At 40.8% G+C, this 18,440-nt stretch overlaps 1 protein-coding gene across 7 annotated transcripts in view; it reads left to right on the plus strand.

Annotated features, from left to right (window-relative positions):
* Mef2c (myocyte enhancer factor 2C) overlaps window positions 1-7,045 on the plus strand; it is a 138,022-nt gene extending 130,977 nt beyond the window's left edge. For 5 of the 7 annotated variants that reach the window (XM_010637171.3, XM_010637172.3, XM_010637167.2 and 2 more), the window contains 3 exons: window positions 283-412; window positions 999-1,134; window positions 6,612-7,045. In XM_010637171.3, the coding sequence (XP_010635473.1) occupies window positions 283-412; window positions 999-1,134; window positions 6,612-6,933 (588 nt within the window). In that variant the 3' untranslated portion in view covers window positions 6,934-7,045. The remainder of the gene's footprint in view (window positions 1-282; window positions 413-998; window positions 1,135-6,611) is intronic. The other 2 variants (XM_010637174.2, XM_010637175.2) reach the window with 1 other exon arrangement.
* Window positions 7,046-18,440: the final 11,395 nt, after the last annotated feature.

Genomic DNA, 18,440 nt, shown 5'->3' on the forward strand with positions numbered 1-18,440 from the left:
AGTTCTCAACATAGTCTGTTTTTACCCATAATAAAGCTATGGTACTTGTTACTAGTTCAGTTGCCTAGGAGATACTGATGTAATGGGTTGCTATGGCAACAGCTGGTCTCTTGAAGGATTGTAAATGATAGGGTTGGCAGAGTTCATAGAGACACATGTTAAATGATTAATTTCATGAGCCTTGTACCAAGTTATCTCTTTATGTGCAAAGCTAATGCTGAAATCCAGAATTTTAACTTTCTTTTAAATCCATCAATACTATCTTTTTCTTTACTTTAAAAGAATCAACGGATAAATAACTCCCAGTCTGCTCAGTCATTGGCTACACCAGTGGTTTCCGTAGCAACTCCTACTTTACCAGGACAAGGAATGGGAGGGTATCCATCAGCCATTTCAACAACATATGGTACCGGTGAGTGCTCTGCCACCTGTAAATATTAAATACCGTGTATTAAAAAGCAAGGCGAGGCGTGTCGTCATCTTTACCCTACCAGGAAGCACTGTCATGCACCTGTGGTGTCCAGAACACTGCATCTTCGCTTCTGCCTCACTGAGGCTTTATCCACATTCTTCTCCTTAAGTCACTGAAAGTTTTATTTACCCAACCTGCATTCAAAATAGAAGAACAATTTCAAGGAAATTGAGCTGTTACTGTATTTCTTTGGTGTCATAGAAAGCTCACTTTCTTGAGTTTGTTTAAAAAACATTTCTAGATTGTCAAGTATGTATGTTATCTACCTTTACGCCAGGTTGTAGTGTAACAAACCACAGCAGCAGGCTGCACTCCTCCACACCGTCCACGGAATACTTATTTTTGAAGCATGGTACATTTCTTTTAAATTGCAATTATCCCTGACGGTCTGTCCTCCTTTCCTCCCAACTTAAACAAAACAATTTATCACAGTCCAGAACATTTTGGGCATTGCAAGTGTTTGATCTTGTTTACCATTTGATCATTTCCCGATCACATTTGTCCCTTGTTTTATTTTGCGACGCAGAGTACTCTCTGAGTAGTGCCGATCTGTCATCGCTGTCTGGGTTTAACACGGCCAGTGCGCTCCACCTCGGCTCAGTAACCGGCTGGCAACAGCAGCACCTACACAACATGCCACCATCTGCCCTCAGCCAGTTGGGGTAAGCAGTGTTATCCCTTCTATAACGCCGTCTTCGGGTACGTTGCTAAAATGCCAAGCGACAGTCTTAAACACGGGCTGCCGCGTCTCGTGAGAGAGTGCACAATGTCCCTGATAGACCTGGAAAGGTAATTTTCAGACCAATCCCTCCCAAGTAGCTTCAGTGCAACCTCCCTTAATATTTTTAGGAGGGAGGGGAGCCCTGTGTTAATGAGGCCAATTCTTTCCTTCTTGCTTTAGGCAATATTCATTTCCGTTTCTGTGAGAGTATTTTTATTTACTTATCACACAGCTCGCGTGGAAATTTTGAAGGCATCCACACACGAGTTCTTTAGGGTTTTGAGATATTTGAAATTCTCACGTGCCCTAAATGACATAAATTATGCTAGTGTGAATTCTTGTGTCCCTAAGACCAGCTCTTGAGTTGGCACATGGGCTTCATCTACTTCTAATGTACCCTTAGTACAATTGTGCATTTATAGATGTTTTATTACAATATATGTACTAATTAGTACATGCAAAACTAATTAATACATTTGGGTATAAAAATAATTTTGTTGTTTTTCTGGTCAAAGGATGTGTCTTTCTGCCCCCTTGTGGTAGTTTTGAGATAAACCTTTATCATAGCCCGTGATTCCTGTCGTTTATTTATCAAGGAAATGTTCACTTTTTAAAAAGCCCTCGATTCAGAATTAACACTCCTCCTTTCAAATTACACCAAAGAAGCTAACAAGTAAACGAAAGGACCCTACTTTAACGAGTAACTTTAAATCTAGTTAAAGTATTTAATCTAGTATTTAATCCTCAAAAGAAAATAGGGTATGAGAAATTTCGAGATGTTTTTGTATTTTAGAAGCATTCTTCATGCCCCGTCCACTTTGGCTTTAGCACTAAACCATTTAGTTGCAGTTAGCTAGCTGTATTGCTTGACTAGTTCCACATCTATGTTTCTAAGAAGGTGGGAATAACCTACGGATCAGAACAAAAGCCACTGCCTCCTCGCCCCTCACGGGCTCCTGGTACTCACGTACCGTAGATCAGTAAACTCGTTGATGACATCCTCACCCCTTCCATTTGCTTATACCCCTTCCACTCGCTGACATCACCATCACTGCAAATGTAGCCTTTCGTGAGAAGAATAAAACCAGTTCGCCTGGCATTGTTCCTCTGCTTTCTTGAAGAGTTGCTTTACGTTGAAGCTGTATTGTTGCCTATTGATTAGCGACAGTTTTTGTTTTTTTTAGGACAGTTAAATTTTCTCTTCCATGCTAACTACCCAAGCAGGCATTTGTTGCAGTCACATTGTAGGAAATTATCACTAAGTGTGTGATACCCCAACCGGGTGGTTTTTAAATAAGTGCACGTGGCATTGTACCACCCCAGCTTAGCAGTGAAGCTGCTCTAAATGTACCTTGTCAATAATAAAAGTAAGTGTGTAGTTCTCATTTTTGCAAGATTTCATTATAGCAGTAGATTTATTGAGACGTTATCAATGCCAAAGGCCATTTTACCTGAATATGGCTTTCTTTTCTTTTCAGTACACTGATAATTTGTCTTTTAAATCATGAGCACATACCTATTTCTATATTTTAACTGTGCTAGAATCTTAAAGCTGTTCTGTTGCATGGGGATAACCTGATTCTCTTCTGAGAATTAATAGAGAACCCCATATATGAGAAAGGAGTGACAGCCCTGGACTAGGGGAAGCTGACTTAACCACAGCCAAGGGTAAAGCAGTTTTGTTCAGCTGCTTGTGTTTTTCAGCACTAAATCTCATTGTCCATACTTTAACTCTGAATTTAGTGTATGAGTTTTAATCGCACTTAATCGATTCCTTTGTACCTCATGTCAGTATGACGACCATTCCAGGCTTTTCAGCTCTGGCTCTTTCTCCTCCTGTCCCCTCCCCTCCTCTGCCCTCCCCTCCCCCAGCCTCCACTCATATTATATCCACAAACACTCTCACGTGCATACCATTATCATCAATATGGTAGCTTTTAGAAGGGAGATTCTTTCTAATGGACTCCGTAGCTTTACTGCAAATAAATGTGAAATTGTCTTTTTTAAAAAAATCCCAAATTGTAATGTACACATATGTGCTAATTCTTTCCAGTGTAAACTAATTTAAAAAACCCGTCCTCTTACTAGTCCATTTAATCTCACAGGGTTGTGTTTGGGCCCCATTTTAGAGGAAGTGCAGTATACAAAACAAAGAATGGAATAAATTCAAGGAGCACCAAAGTAGATATTTCCAGTACCCCAAGGTAGCTACTACAGTTCTTTCTCAAAATTATAAGAGCATTATAGAACTCTTTTTGTTCAAGAAAAGTGTCTATTTTATCCTCTCAAGCTTTAAGTCTTCAAAGCTCTAGTTTTAAACTAGTTTAGTAATTGATTTTATATAACAAAGTTAGATAAGCAGCATAAATTTGTTTTATGTAGGAAGAAACATGACTGGCAGAGGAATTTGTCATATCTGAGAAAGTGACCCTCAAGCCTTAGGTGTTTTTCTCAACTACCACCTAAGAAAAAGGTCAGCCTGTTTTCTGGAAGCATTTGCACACACTGTCTTTGTTGATGTGGGCGTCCAGCACATACTGAGGGAGGTGACTCGGAGCAGACATGACTGTTAACTTGTTAAACTGAATATAGTTTGATGGTCTAGTTTCCAGGAGAGGCAATAAGAAATTTGAATAAAACTATCCAGTCACATCTGACTTCTGAAAAGTTTGGGGAAAGGGTAGATGTTTTCCCAATTCAAAGGCATCTGGAGCAGAGGGAAGCTTGTACGGAGAGCCCGGAACAGGTCTCTCTAGCCCCTGCCTTCTTTCCCATCCCCATCCATCCACACATGGGATACAGCCCCAGTCTATAATTTGTTCTGAAGGACAAGTGGATCTATGTGCATATGTCTGAATTTAGCATGTATGAGTTGAGCGGTTTTTTAATGCTGCCCTTCCTTTTCGAGGAAATACTTCTTTGATTACAAAAACTAGCTTTCCGTTTAGGATAATATATTAAAGTGTAGTGAAGCTAAGTCTAAAATACAACTTACATCCCATTTCTGCATATTTAGTCCCCAGAATTGCTCTGAAGGCTTCTCTGTACCTTTCTTGTCAAATGCAAAGCCACCAAAAGATAAACGCCCACCATTCTGTTTATCGGAAAGGATCACCAATAATTGTTCCATCTTTTCTGGAGAGGAGATGCAGTAACCCTATACAAACCAGCTGACACTGGGAGGTGAAGTAATGAGGGGATAATGCAGCTCCCAAAAACTATTAAAGAAACATCATTTGATTGTATTACTTGGTTCAGTTTATCTAGATGAACTGCTTATCCTGGTTCGGCTCACCAATCTCTTTTAATCTTCCATTTCATCCTGACTGGAAAGACACAATTTAAATGTGAGAGAACAGAAAAAGTATTTATTGATATGCCACGTTATTTTCAGGATCCTAATTGACATTCATTATTAAACAGTTTCGCGATCCATAGTAGAAACATTTGATTAAGTTTTAGTGCAATAATCTTACCCAGAGCCTGAAAAATTCTTTCTTCCAGAAATCAAAAGATGATTTCTTCTAACATCAAAATGAATCATTAAGTAACTTTGAACAAAGTGAAAATAGTCTACCATTATGGATCATTCTGAATGTAACTGTTCCCTCCCTCATCTTAGTATCGTCTTGATTTAAAAATCTTTTGATTTGAATTGAATAATCTTAGATTAAAGCTCTCAGGAACTAATACAGTAAACTGTAGAATATGTTACAAATAATTATCTCCGAGTAGTATAAATAGAATATTGAAAATCATGTACACTCACTGTACAATCTTGTTTTAAATGTTAAGATTATTTCTATCCTGTAAGATCAAAAAGGCAGAGAGAGAAAGCCTTATTACAGGAGCGAATTATTCTCTCATGTATTATTTTCAACATTAGCTCATCTATTAAGAAAAGGAAAGTAATTCTTTGCCAGTAGGTGGTGCTTTCGTATAAAACATCACTCAAAGATACATTCATTTTGGACTAATTTTATGGCTCTGTATCTTGAGCTTTTACTGCACCCCCCCAAAAGCCAGCCCAGGTTACTCCACTGTTCCTTTGAAATACAATACTCACTCTGTCCCTTCTCCTAATGCCATTGCCAATACCATCAATTGTCTCAATAAGAAAGCATCGTAATTACACGCCTTAGGAGGCAGGGTTGCTTTCCTTTGTTTAAAATGGGTGTGTCCAGACGGATGATTCCTCACTGTGACTCTTCCTCAATGAAAGCAATGGCTGTACTTTCTTGACAGCATGGTCAAGTAATACTGACTCTAGCCATGGGCGGCACTGAGAGGGGTCACTGGGACCTGAACTTGAGAACAATTAAAGTATCTTCAAATCGAGGCCGACCACGTGACCATGACTTAAACTGATCAGAGTCACTGTGATAGCTGATTGAAACTTAAAGGCTTAATGCTTTTTCCTCTTCAGAATCTCAAGTATCTAAATTCTCCTACATTTTGGAAGAAGGACAAACTAGACTCGGAATAGGCAAGGAATAAGGGTTATAAACACATGAAAGTCATGATACTCCCTTCTTTACCACCGCCTCTTCTTGAGCAACATCAGATTCACCAATGAATACCAATATGAAGGATCGGTATCCTGCGTTATTCTGCCAGGGAATTGCTGACAGCAGTAAAGTCAAAGGAATTGTGGAAAACAGATATTTTCATCCTGTGTAACTGCAAAAGGATGGAGAAAAGACAAATTATTTACCAGTTTTAGTGAGGTAGAATACCTGCTTTTAAGCCAATATTTTACATTTCTGCAGGTAGTTTTCATTCTCATGCCTTCCTCCCCTGCTTCCACTCTCTGACTTTTTTTTTCCATCAGTTATGGACCTTGTGTAGCAGTTGATGGGCTCTATTCACTTAAAATTTAAACTCTACTTGTATGCGCTTATTCGTTGGAGGGAAATGTTGATGTAATAATAAGCTGTTGAACATAATTGCCTGGGTTGGAGAGGTAGCTCAAGGGCAGAGCACTTGCTTAGCAACCGCGAGGCCCTGAGCACAGAAAAGTAACAAATAAATAGCTGTACAACGCCGGCGTTCGTCAATGAAGGAAGCCGAATGCAAAGCTAAACAGTCTAGCTACAGGGTGAGAAGATTAAAAGTTAGGACGAGAGCGGGGAGGAAATTCCATGGACTGGACGTGCGGGGTCTTAAGCCTTTGCGAAGCTATTCCGGTCAGAGACAGCCCTGGTTCAGCCCTGGTTCAGCAGCCTGAACCAGCTCCCTACTGCGGCTGTGCCCAGGTGGCCCACAGCGGCACCCGAAGCCTGCAGGCGCTGGTGCCGGTGCCCACTCGGGCACACTCTGGTGTCCCCGGGCGTCTGTAGGCTGATGTGTTATGTAACTGTGAGTTCCTGGGGCCCCCGGCCTCCTCCATCTGTAACTGGGTTTCCTTTCCTCCTACAGAGCTTGCACTAGCACTCATTTATCTCAGAGTTCAAATCTCCCCCTGCCTTCTACTCAAAGCCTCAACATCAAGTCAGAACCTGTTTCTCCTCCTAGAGACCGTACCACCACCCCTTCGAGATACCCACCACACACGCGCCACGAGGCGGGGAGGTCTCCTGTTGATAGCTTGAGCAGCTGCAGTAGTTCCTATGACGGCAGCGACCGAGAGGATCACCGGAATGAATTCCACTCTCCCATTGGACTCACCAGACCTTCGCCGGACGAAAGGGAAAGCCCCTCAGTCAAGCGCATGCGACTCTCTGAAGGATGGGCGACATGATCACATCACTACTTAATAGTTTTTCTTTTCTTGCAGTGTGTGTGTGTGCTATACCTTAACGGGGAAGGGGGGTCGATATGCATTATATGTGCCGTGTGTGGAAAAAAAAAAAGTCAGGTACTCTGTTTTGTAAAAGTACTTTTAAATTGCCTCAGTGATACAGTATAAAGATAAACAGAAATGCTGAGATAAGCTTAGCACTTGAGTTGTACAACAGAACACTTGTACAAAATAGATTTTAAGGCTACCTTCTTTTCACTGTTGTGCTCCTTTGCAAAATGTATGTTACAATAGATAGTGTCATGTTGCAGGTTCAACGTTATTTACATGTAAATAGACAAAAGGAAACATTTGCCAGAAGCGGCAGATCTTTACTGAAAGAGAGAGCAGCTGTTATGCAACATATAGAAAAAAAAAAAAGTGTATAGAAGTTTGGACAGACCCGGCAGGGGTGGCCATCGGAAATGTTAGGAACATCCGGGCACCTAGCATCCGGGCACGCTCACAAACCTGCAGGCCTATCATTGGCGTATGGCACTCATTAAAAAGGATCACAGGCCATTAAGAGGACCATACCTATTTAAAAAAAAAAAAAAGGAAAAAAATAAAAAAAGTGGAGTTTGAGAGCTAACGTATTTAATTAAATAAATAAATAAATCTGGGTCTGCATCTTATGAAATAAAAATATAAAAATATGTACATTACATTTTGCTTATTTTCATATAAAAGGTAAGACAGAGTTTGCAAAGCATTTGTGGCTTTTTGTAGTTTACTTAGGCCAAAATGTGTTTTCCCCCCTTGATAGCTTCGCTGATATTTTAAACAGTCCTGTAAAAAACCAAAAAGGACTTTTTGTATAGAAAGCACTACCCCAAGCCATGAAGAACTCCATGCTTTGCTAACCAAGATAACTGTTTTCTCTTTGTAGAAGTTTTGTTTTTGAAATGTGTATTTCTAATTATATAAAATATTAAGAATCTTTTAAAAAATCTGTGAAATTAACATGCTTGTGTATAGCTTTCTAATATATATAATATTATGGTAATAGCAGAAGTTTTGTTATCTTAATAGTGGGAGGGGGGTTATATTTGTGCAGTCGCACATTCGAGTAACTATTTTCTTTCTGATTTCTTTTACTCTGCATACATTTTATAAGTTCAAGGTCAGCTGTCAAAAGGATAACCTGTGGGGTTAGAACATAGCACATTGCAACACCGTAAATCGTTTTTGATACATTAGCAATGTATTCGGTCGACTGACACCCACTGTATATACTAATCAGTTTCTTTCACGCTATTTTTGTTTTGTTTTATGCATTTTTATCAAATGCAGGGCCCCTTTCCGATCTCACCATTTCACCATGCATCTTGGAATTCAGTAAGTTCATATCTTAACTTGCCCAAATCCTAAATGACATGGTTGGGTTTCAGCCTAGAATTGGATGTGTTTCTTAGAAGTATGCCCAGAATAGAGAAGCTGTGTTGGGGCCCTAGGTGAATAAGTTATAAATTCCCACTGAAGAAAAATGTGAAAGACTGGGTGCTAGAAAAGAAGGAAGCAGGTGAAGGGATAGTTGCTTTGTCATCTGACCTTAATTATTTTCACTGACCGTTAACGATCTTGTCAGCAATATAGGACTGTTGAACAATCCCAGTGTGTCAGGACCCCCGATGTCACTTCTGCAAAAAGCATGTATGTCATCTATTTTTCTTCAATAAAGAGATTTAATAGCCATTTCAAGAAATCCCATTAAAGAACCTCTCTATGTCCCTTTTTTTTAATTTTTCAAGAAAATATAACTCTTGTCTAATATTTGTCTATAAGGGAATAATTTCCAGACCCTTTAAAAGTGAGTGCCATAAAAAAAAAAGTCAATCTATATTGTTTAAAAGATATTTCAGTCTAGGAGTGATTTCCTTCTCTTGGAATGTGAAGGTCTGTCGATGCATTTCCAGTCGTACACACTGACACGCACAGCAAAGAGGGTGCAGATAGTAGTATCAGCATGGCTATATCATGTGTAGGACATTTCTTATCCATTGATTTTTTTTTTCTTCTCTTGCATAGTTGCTATGTGTTTCTCATTGTAAGAGGCTGCCGCTGGGTGGCAGAAGCCAAGAAACCTTATTAACAAGGCTCTATTTTTCTTAACTTGATCTGCAATCCATAATTAGACCACAATGCACCTTAGGCTATATCCAGATAGGATGCTAGCCTGCCTTGTACTAATGTTTATATACTAAAAAAAATTTTTTAAATCAACCATTTCATATATATCCCACTAATCAAGGTATCCATAGAACATGAAAGAATAACATTTATGCAGAGGAATAACATTTATGCAGAGGAAAACCAGAAAGTCATCCCTAAAAATACACATAACTCTCTCTCTCTCTCTCTCTCTCTCTCTCTCTCTCTCTCTTTCTCTCTCTCTCACACACATACACACACACACACACACACACACACACACAGAGGAAAAATAAGAATCATTTTCCTCACCATAGACTTGGTCCCGTGCTCACAACTCGTCTTTATAACCTAACGTGTACTAAATATGCAAGCGCATCACAAATGTTCCTTGCCATTTTCAAAACATTTTCATTTACCAGTATCAGTAGAATCTCACCAGTGGGTGGGAAAGGGTCATTACATGAAAATATGAAGAAATAGCCATATTAATTTTTTACCTGCAATTTGCCTCAGCGACAAAGAAAACACGAATTTCTATTGCTGAAGATAAAGTAAGCTAAAGTGCCAGCAGAAGCCTTGGCTATTTATAGAGTTCTGACGATAGTTCCACAGGAACATGAAAAGAACAGAATCACATGAAAATGGATGCGGGTCACCTCTTGTTCCTGCTACTGAGTTCGCACACAGTGGTGGCAAGATAGCGAAGGGTTCACCTGAGACTTTTTGAAGATGATTTAATGAGAAGAAGCACAATTTTTATTATGATGAGTCACTTTCTGTAAACAGTCACTGTCTATCTCTACCCTTATGCCTTTTCTGTAATTTACTGTTTGTTGTATCTGCAAAGTTAGTGTGGTTTCTATCACAGTAAACCCTTTGTGTCCAAGAGGTTCGGGCAGGGCCCTGAGGGAGTAAATGATTTTACTTTACCCGTCCAAGAGCCATGTTTCAGACAACATTCTTCATTGCCAGTCAGAGAACCGTAAGTGGCATTGTACCCAGCTACAAGTACTGTTATAGCTAATCCTATTTTGAAAGATTTGGGGTAATATGAAGCTTAAATACTGGTAACAGTGATACAATATACGCCAGCTGCACAAGCTGTGTACTGTATGCATTGGCATGTGGAGGCTGTTCATTTCAACCTTTTTAAAACTTGTGTTTTTTAGTAAAAGGCTTATTTTTTTCCCAGAGGTGGAATTTAACATTTTGTAATGATGAATATGAAAACATCCTTAGATGACATAAAAGTTAAATGAAGTAAGGATTTTTAAAACATCCCAATTCACTTCTTAAAAGAATGTCTGCCCTCTCACACACTTACATATTTCTTTTCCTTCCATGCCCAGCTTTTATCTTTGAGATAAGAGGTTTTTGACCCCTTTATCCCTTCTGTTCACTTTTCCAGAGAGTAAATGCTTTGTATTTCTTTCTTTTAAAAAAAAATGTTTAAAAGAAGAAGCCACTTGAACCCTCAGTAAAGGCTGTTGCCTAAGCATGGCATTATTTCATCTATTCTCCTCTCTGCCATCTGCCTGGGTGTCGTCACTTGTGTGGCGTTAATTTCCTGCCACTAGAGATCTCCCGAAGATTGCTGGGATGCCAGTGTCTGTTCAAATGCTTCCGACCACAGATGTAATGAAAGGCTTTTCTTAATATGTTTTAACCAAAGATGTGGAGCAATCCAACCCACATATCTTCTACATTCGATTTTGGTTCCTTTCATGATCGGGTATTGTAGTTTGCCTTCCCTGTTCATACCTCAAATTGGTTCATGCCTCGGTTCGATCTGGAGAGCTCAGCTGTGTGGCGGATTCCACTGGGATTTGAACACAGCACCATTGCACTCTTGGAGCAAGTAGACCGGGGTCGTAGGCGTAGGACTTGCCTTGCTTCTGATGGTTTGCTGTATCATTTTTCTCTTCTTTTTTTCTTTTTCTTTCTTTTCCTGGGGACTTGTTTCCATTCGATGACAGTAATTAAACTAGCTTGTAAATGAGGGCAGACAAGCATTTGCAAAAATACTCAAATAGAGGCTCACAGCGGCATAAGCAGGACTTTGCCGCCCTAGATGACAAGATGTTATAACTAAGTTAAACCACATCTGTGTATCTCAAGGGACTTAATTCAGCTGTCTGTAGTGAATTAAAGTGGGAAATTTTCAAAAGTTTCTCCTGCTGGAAATAAGGTATAATTTGTATTTTGCAGACAATTCAGTAAAGTTACTGGCTTTCCTAGTGATGCAGTGTCTGTGGTGCGTTTTTTAAACTCACGTTTGGCTGTTTAAACAGAGTCCACTTTCTCATGTTTTGAAAAAGCAACTTATCCCCAAGCCAAATGGTTTTTCCTCAGTTTTCCACTCAGAGAATCTGAAGAGATGGACCTGTATGTCTGTGCCCGGGAGGCGGGTGGACTGGATACCAGTTCTTAGGGTGATAGAGTATCCGGCTGATGCAGGAAGTTTAACGACCCCTCGTTCTAATTAGTCCACATTTGCAGTGCGTAATGATTGCGTCCACTGAGTTGGGCCACATCCATAACAAGCCTTAATTCCTTTTCTATCTCTTCCCCTTACCTCCATGTCTCGATCCCTGTTGCAAACGTGCTACCTCCCTGCTACCAAGTGGTTCAACTTCCTTATCAAAACAGCTCTATGAAGATCTTTGATGACCTGATGAAAGACACAGGAATTTCCAGGTCATTAGCCATCATAGTTCTAACTAAAAGAGGCAAAAGGTATTTCCAGAAGCATTTCTTTTTTATCAGAAAAGTTTATTAAGCAAAAAAAAAAAAAAAAAAAAAAAGTTTGAAAACATAGATTTGCATCTAAATATTTGAGAGATTAGTAGATTCAGACACATAAAAAGACTATACAATGCTCCATTACTAAGAGCAAGTATAATTTCTCAAGGGGGTGTCCTTTAAAAGATCGATACAAAGATTAATTTAGAAACTGAAAAGGAAAGCAAGAAGGCAGTGCCCTGCAGCCAGAGAACCTGGACTCCAACATTACCAGAGTCTTGCCCTGGAACAGGAAATCTGGCTCCAAGACATGGTCCCAGGGACAGCCCCGCTGGCAAGCGGTATTGCTCAAGAATCGTAATCACTTATGTGATGGGCTGCAGTATGAATGAAGACGTAGCCCCTCCTTTGTGGAAACCTACAGACTTACACAAGATAGAAGCTACAAGATGCTAAAAGTGAACCACTCTGGCCTCCTTGGGAGGCGCTATGAGCGTGTCTGGGTGTGCACACTCGGTAATACCTGATTTCTTATATGGGCTGGGGTAAGAAAGGCCCAGGAGGACAAGGACAGGCACTTCCTGAGCATGCAACCCACGAGTCCGCCCTCTGTCCAGCTTGGTGCTCTTCTCTCACCATCTCGAAATTCTTAGCCGTTTCCTCTGAGAGCTTGTGTTTCATAGTGAAGCCAAATGGAGCAACAGAGTGTATATAACAGAGGAGAAAAGTGGAAAAGAGGGAAAAGCATCATGTTCTAGCAACTTTAAGAGAGGGTACCTTTCCCCTGCTTTTCCAACAAAGACCCCTGCATTCTTAATTGTTATCAGACTCTACAATTATGAGAACACTTTACAAGAGCAAAATACTAAAGGCAAACGAACAGAGGTGGGAAGGTGAGAGACAAATGTACAGGAATTGTGGACACACTCCTGGGATAAAGTGCAGATCTGAGAAGGGGAAGAGTGAGAGACATGGTGGGAAGATGTAGCTGAGGGTCTGAGGATATCGTTGCAATTTAAATTGTCTTGGGTTCAAGAAATCATTTGAGGGCCGGAGATTTAGATCAGTGGTGCTGCACCTGCCCGGTAAGTGCAAGGGCCTGAGTTCAGTCCCAGTACCAAAAACAAAAATTATGTGAAAAGCTTAGTAAAGATATAATTGTCCAAATCCAGCATATGATTAAGTTAATGGGAGAAGTGATGACGATAAGGAGTTGAAAATTTTGCAGTCCTGAGTTTAAATGATTAGGATCCTAGTAATACACAAAAGCAAATGGAGAGGGGCAGTACAGCTTGAGGAAGGTAACTAATTCCAGTATCAGCATGTGGAGTTTGATTAACATTCACAGGAATTTTGAGATAGACACTTACACTCAGGGCATCAGTTCATGCTAAAGATAGAGTAAGAGGGAGGTACGTGTGAAAGCCAAGCCTGGGAGTGAACTTGTCGAGAAGAAAGGAGAAAGAAGAGGTAGCTTAGGAGAGAATGTAGAAAGGAGAAGATGAGGACAGAAGAAAATATCCAGAGAAGAGGTGAAAAATGAGATGCCAGACAAAAGAAAACCAAAGCACAGCCAAGGCGAGAAGAGGACTCAGTAACAAAAAGAATATACTTAGCAGTGCCAGAGGCCTGATTGGGTCCAGAGGAGAGGAAGATGGTGAGCAGGACTTCACTTGCTCTTGTGTGAGAGTTGGGTGGCATTTTAAGAGAATAGTGTAGGAGGCAGGAGACACCCCAAGAGGTTGTGTGGCACATGTTGAGAAATCCCAGGCAGTAATTAAAGACTGATCTTGCAAGGGCTTTGGTGAGTACAGTAAGAGAGCCGGTTTGGGGGGCTTAGCAGGACCCAGGAACAAAGAAGGTTTTAGAAAGACAGGTGGTAACTGCAGACGTTTACACAGAAGAAGGTCTAGTGACCTTCCTGGAGCAAAATACAGATGTTGACCATCGCAGCCAATGACAAAGGATTGCACTTGGTGCCCTGAGGCCCCAGTTGGATGCAGTTCTTTCATTTCAATAATGTTTGGGTGTCTGGAGTAAATAGAGTCATTGAAATTGACAAAGGAAAAATTGTTCAGGGCAGAGTATGTGAGTTTTCACCTTGTGAACTGAGGAGATTGTTTTTGCCATATTGTTTGCCATGGCGTCTTTGCTATGTGTTGCCCAAGCTATCTTCTAGGCGGGACCCAGTGATGAAAGAGGAAAGCAAAGTCCAGTTCCCCACTCTCTCCCTTAAGTTGCAACTGACCCTGTAACCTGAGACAAATGTCTCCAACTCCCTTCTCACCTCTCCTCTCTCAGGCACAGCCTCTCTCTCCCTCTCTCCCACACCCTGCCCTAAGAGGTGGAACTGGGAAAACAAGAGGGACAAGATTCACAATTGGTGGCCCTAAAGTTTCTGATTTGGGTGGCAGCTTCTTCAGCTGCCAGGTCAGTTCCATCGCATCCCAGGCTTAGTTGCCTCAGACTCCAGGAAGAACCCTAATGTACTCCTCTCTGTAGGACCTCCACAGCCACGGTGCGGGGTCGTATCGGCTCCCCGACCCTTCCTCCCCTCCACATGAAGAGAACCAGTGCTGTGGGTCTGCACGGCAGGGACAGCCTACAAACAGAATCGGGAGCTGGTGTGCCAGTGAGAGCATCACACACACGCGCAAATACACACACACACACTGAACATATCCACCCCAATGGACATGACGTGCACTGCCTTCTTTAACCTGCCTGATGGTGCTGGGACAGGAAGCAGTGTTTCCAGGGTTGCTGGCTGAGAAGCAGGCCAGCTTGACCCCCCATAAGCACAATAATAATTGTCAAGTTATTGATTCTCTTTACGCACTGATTTTCTGTAAGAGCCAGGACATCATTAACTCTCAGGGTGATCCTGAGACTCTGTAAGAATGCCTGGGTGCCGAGCCCCAGAAGGTGAGCTGCTCTCCTGGAAGTCACTCTGCTCCACTATGTGACACAGTAGTAAAAAGAGGCTGATTTTTCTACGGCCGTGTCAGTGTGCTTTTTAAAAATTTTTCCTGACGATATCATATTGCTTTCTGAAAGACAGTTGGATATGCCCGTTTTGTTGCTGCTCACAGGATATCTGCCATGCAAGTTTTTATCCCAAACTCTCTTCCTGTCAGTGCTAAGTCTATCAGCACAGACTTTCTAGAAGCAAAAAATGCAGAGAATTGCCTCCTTCAAGCCTTTGTTCCATACAAGATGGTATTGTACCATCTTCAAATAAAAGCCCTACCTGGAAACATAAACCTGCTTGTATTCAAGAGTTTATGTGTGCAGGAGTTGTGATTAAAACATAGGTAAGATGCCCATCTGTAAAGGGTGCTTAAATAAACTGTAGTGAGTCTGCACAATGGAATATTCTAACCATTAAACAAGCATGAAACCAGCCAAAACCTCCATCCTGATAGGGAAAGCTTGCATTATTAGATTGAGCACAAAACAGTAATGAAATGGCACCTACAGTAGATTACATTTTATGTAAGAAAAAGGTGGAAGGGGAAAGCAAGTGCCCTTCTATTTGCAAAAAGACTGAAAGGATATGCAAAGAGGCCAATTAGTTACTAGTAACTGGTGGCAGTGCTGAGGGGTCAAAGAAGGACTTGACAACATATACTTTTTAATGTTGTTTTGGTATTTGAACTACATAAATATGCTACTTATTTGACCAAATCAAAAAGCGTACTGGCAGCCTCGGTGTGAAGCTCAGGGGCATCCCTGCGAAGCCCAGGTTCTATCTGAAGCAGTGCAAACAGCAAAGAAAGGAAAGGGAGAGGAAGGAAGAAAAGAAGAGCAAGGAAAAGAGAAGAGAACACCACACTCCCTACTTCAGAAGTGCACAGAAAATAAATAACTAATACTTTCTGCTGTCTCTGCCCAAAGCTCCGGCCAGAGATGTTATTGTCCTTTAAATCTAATAATTGAAAAAGAAAACAGAAAAATTATTTACATAATCCAAACATTGTGTCTTCTACACAATTCACTTTATAGATAAGGACAGCAGTATGAGGAAATACCCCGGAGCAAAACCCAGTGACACGCACCTATACTCTCAGCTACTCTGAAGGCTGCAGCAGGAGGGATCACAGCTTCACGGCCAAACTGGGAAATTTAGGGAGACTCTGTGACAAAATTTAAAAAATTACAAAGGGCTGGGGAGACAGCTCCACACTGCCCAGGATCAATCATTAATTTTTAAGGAAGGAAGAGACAGAGGGAGAGGGAGAGAAGAAAGGAAGAAAAGAAAGAAAGAGAGAGAGAGAGAGAGAGAGAGGGGGGGAGGGAGGGAGGGAGAGAAAATGGTTGTACTGAACTTGTATTTGTATTTTAGAATTTTAGAAATTAGAAATTTATATGTATAGTACAGAATTTAGAATTAGGAAAATATATATATAGCTGACTTGATACATTAAAACACTAGAATGTAACCAATTTTGGTGCTGTGGTAACAATTATTAAAAGTAACTCATTAAAACTTATACAAGTGCCGGGGTTGGTGGCGCACACCTCTAATCCCAGCACTCAGGAGGCTGAGGCAGGAGGATTGCTGTGAGTTCAAGACCTGTCTGGGCTACATAGTGAGTTCCAGGTCAGTCTCAACTACATAGTGAGACGCTGTCTCAAAAAAAAGGCAAAAAAAAAAAAAAACTTATACAAGAACTATGTTGAGAGCTAGAAGTATAACTCAGAAATATAGCTCAGCACTTGCCTAGCAGTGGGAGGACCTGGAGTCCATCCTCAGCACCACAAAACTACATTGAGTGGAAAGAACCTGGCACCAAGGAACCACACGCTGTAATCCATTTAAACACAGTTCAAGAAGGCATAAAACTCATCTGCGTTGATAGCCATGAGACTTGTGGGTGCTGTGGGCTGGGGACAGAAGGAAATGGCACAAAGAGGCTTTTTCACTCACTTAAGTGTTTCACTCTGTGTAAATTTTACCTCAAATAAAACCTGCTCATGTAAAGAGAAATCTCAAATTCAAGGTATCACATAGGAAGCAGTAGGAGGCACCATTGCAAGGCTCATGAGGTGACCAAGGATGGATGGCTGGGCATTATCTTTCCACTGAGCCAAAAGTCAAGTCAAGGGAGGAGACACCAAAAGCATTTAGCCCTTTTAAATTTGGATGGGGGGGATCGAATTCAGGACCTTGTGCTTGAGAGGCAGGCAACAGAACCACTGAGCTAGATCCCCGGGCCTCTCAAATATTACTGTGTGGTGTGTGTGTGTGAGTGTGTGCATGCGCACAGGCTACTGAGGATCAAACCAGGCCTCATGCATGCTAGGCAAGTAATCTGCTGCTGAGCTACATCTCTGATTCAGTTGTGTTATTATTTCACCACAGATAAAATGAGGTGAGCTTCCTGACCAAATTATTACAAACACTAAAGTAGTATTAATATGCTTACATTGAGTTTGTTCATGTAACACATCAAATAAATTGACTACTACAAAGATGAAGGTGTTGCTTATTCCAGTCTATTAAATGGCTTGACTCTAGTGCTATAGAGGGTTTTAGATCATATTTTGAAGCTCTTGCTCAACATAACGTTGAATTTCAGAAGACAAAAGAGAAAAGGGAAGCTAAAATTCTTTTGTCTCTAGACAATTATTCAAAGAGAAATTTCATTTATTTTGTTTCCTGCAATATGTGTAATGTTAACAATGATAGTCCAACCAGTAGGAGTAAATAAACTATCTTGTTATAAAATTGATCCTTTATCAACCTATCCTTGAGGGTTAAATAAAGGATTCCACAAAGGGAAATATAAGACTCAGGTGCATACTGAAGCACTTGGTGAAATTAAGAACAAGGCCTATCTGGTTAAGTACACTGAAGCTACCAGTGGAATTTTATGAATGTGTAAATTTCAAAAAGTATATATATACATCATCAATGTAAAAAATGCTTAGGGGCCAAGGATTTAGCTCAGTGGCACCATGCCTACCTGGCAAGCACAAGGTCCTGAGTTTGATCCCTGGTACCACCCCCCAAAAAAAAGAAATAGACATTTCAATCTTCTTTATTATTAAGAAAAAGATATCCAGCATAAAATGGTTTTCATAAAGTATTACAGACTATTTGCTTTTGTCAACTTAACTAAATACAAGTATATAATGCTAATGCACATTCAGCATTTACACACATAATCCACACACAGACATGGAATCTATATACAGTTCATGAACATGAATCATACTGATACAAAGAAAAATGAAACAGTAGAAAAGAGACCTTGATCTTGTCCGCATGGGTGTCTGTCTCAGAATATACCTTCTATGAGAGCAAAGGATTCCCTGCCACAGTCTCTGTTCATTCCCCTTTGTCTGACACCACCATGAGACCGGACACACCCACATAGACATTCATTGCATGAGGGCACAGCAGAAGGAGCAAACAGCGACTTCATTCTGCATTGTTTTTGTCCCCAAGCCCACTCACAGAACAAAGATTCAGGGACTTGGACTGGAAGGGCAAGGCACAGAATCACCAAGCAGACTCCAGGGAGGTTTCTGAAACGCTTCCGCTTTTAATAAGTTCAGCCAGCAAT

The sequence above is a fragment of the Fukomys damarensis genome, unplaced genomic scaffold, assembly GCF_012274545.1.
Source record: "Fukomys damarensis isolate Sample0158 unplaced genomic scaffold, DMR_v1.0_HiC HiC_scaffold_3, whole genome shotgun sequence".
NCBI classification, from domain to species: domain Eukaryota; kingdom Metazoa; phylum Chordata; class Mammalia; order Rodentia; family Bathyergidae; genus Fukomys; species Fukomys damarensis.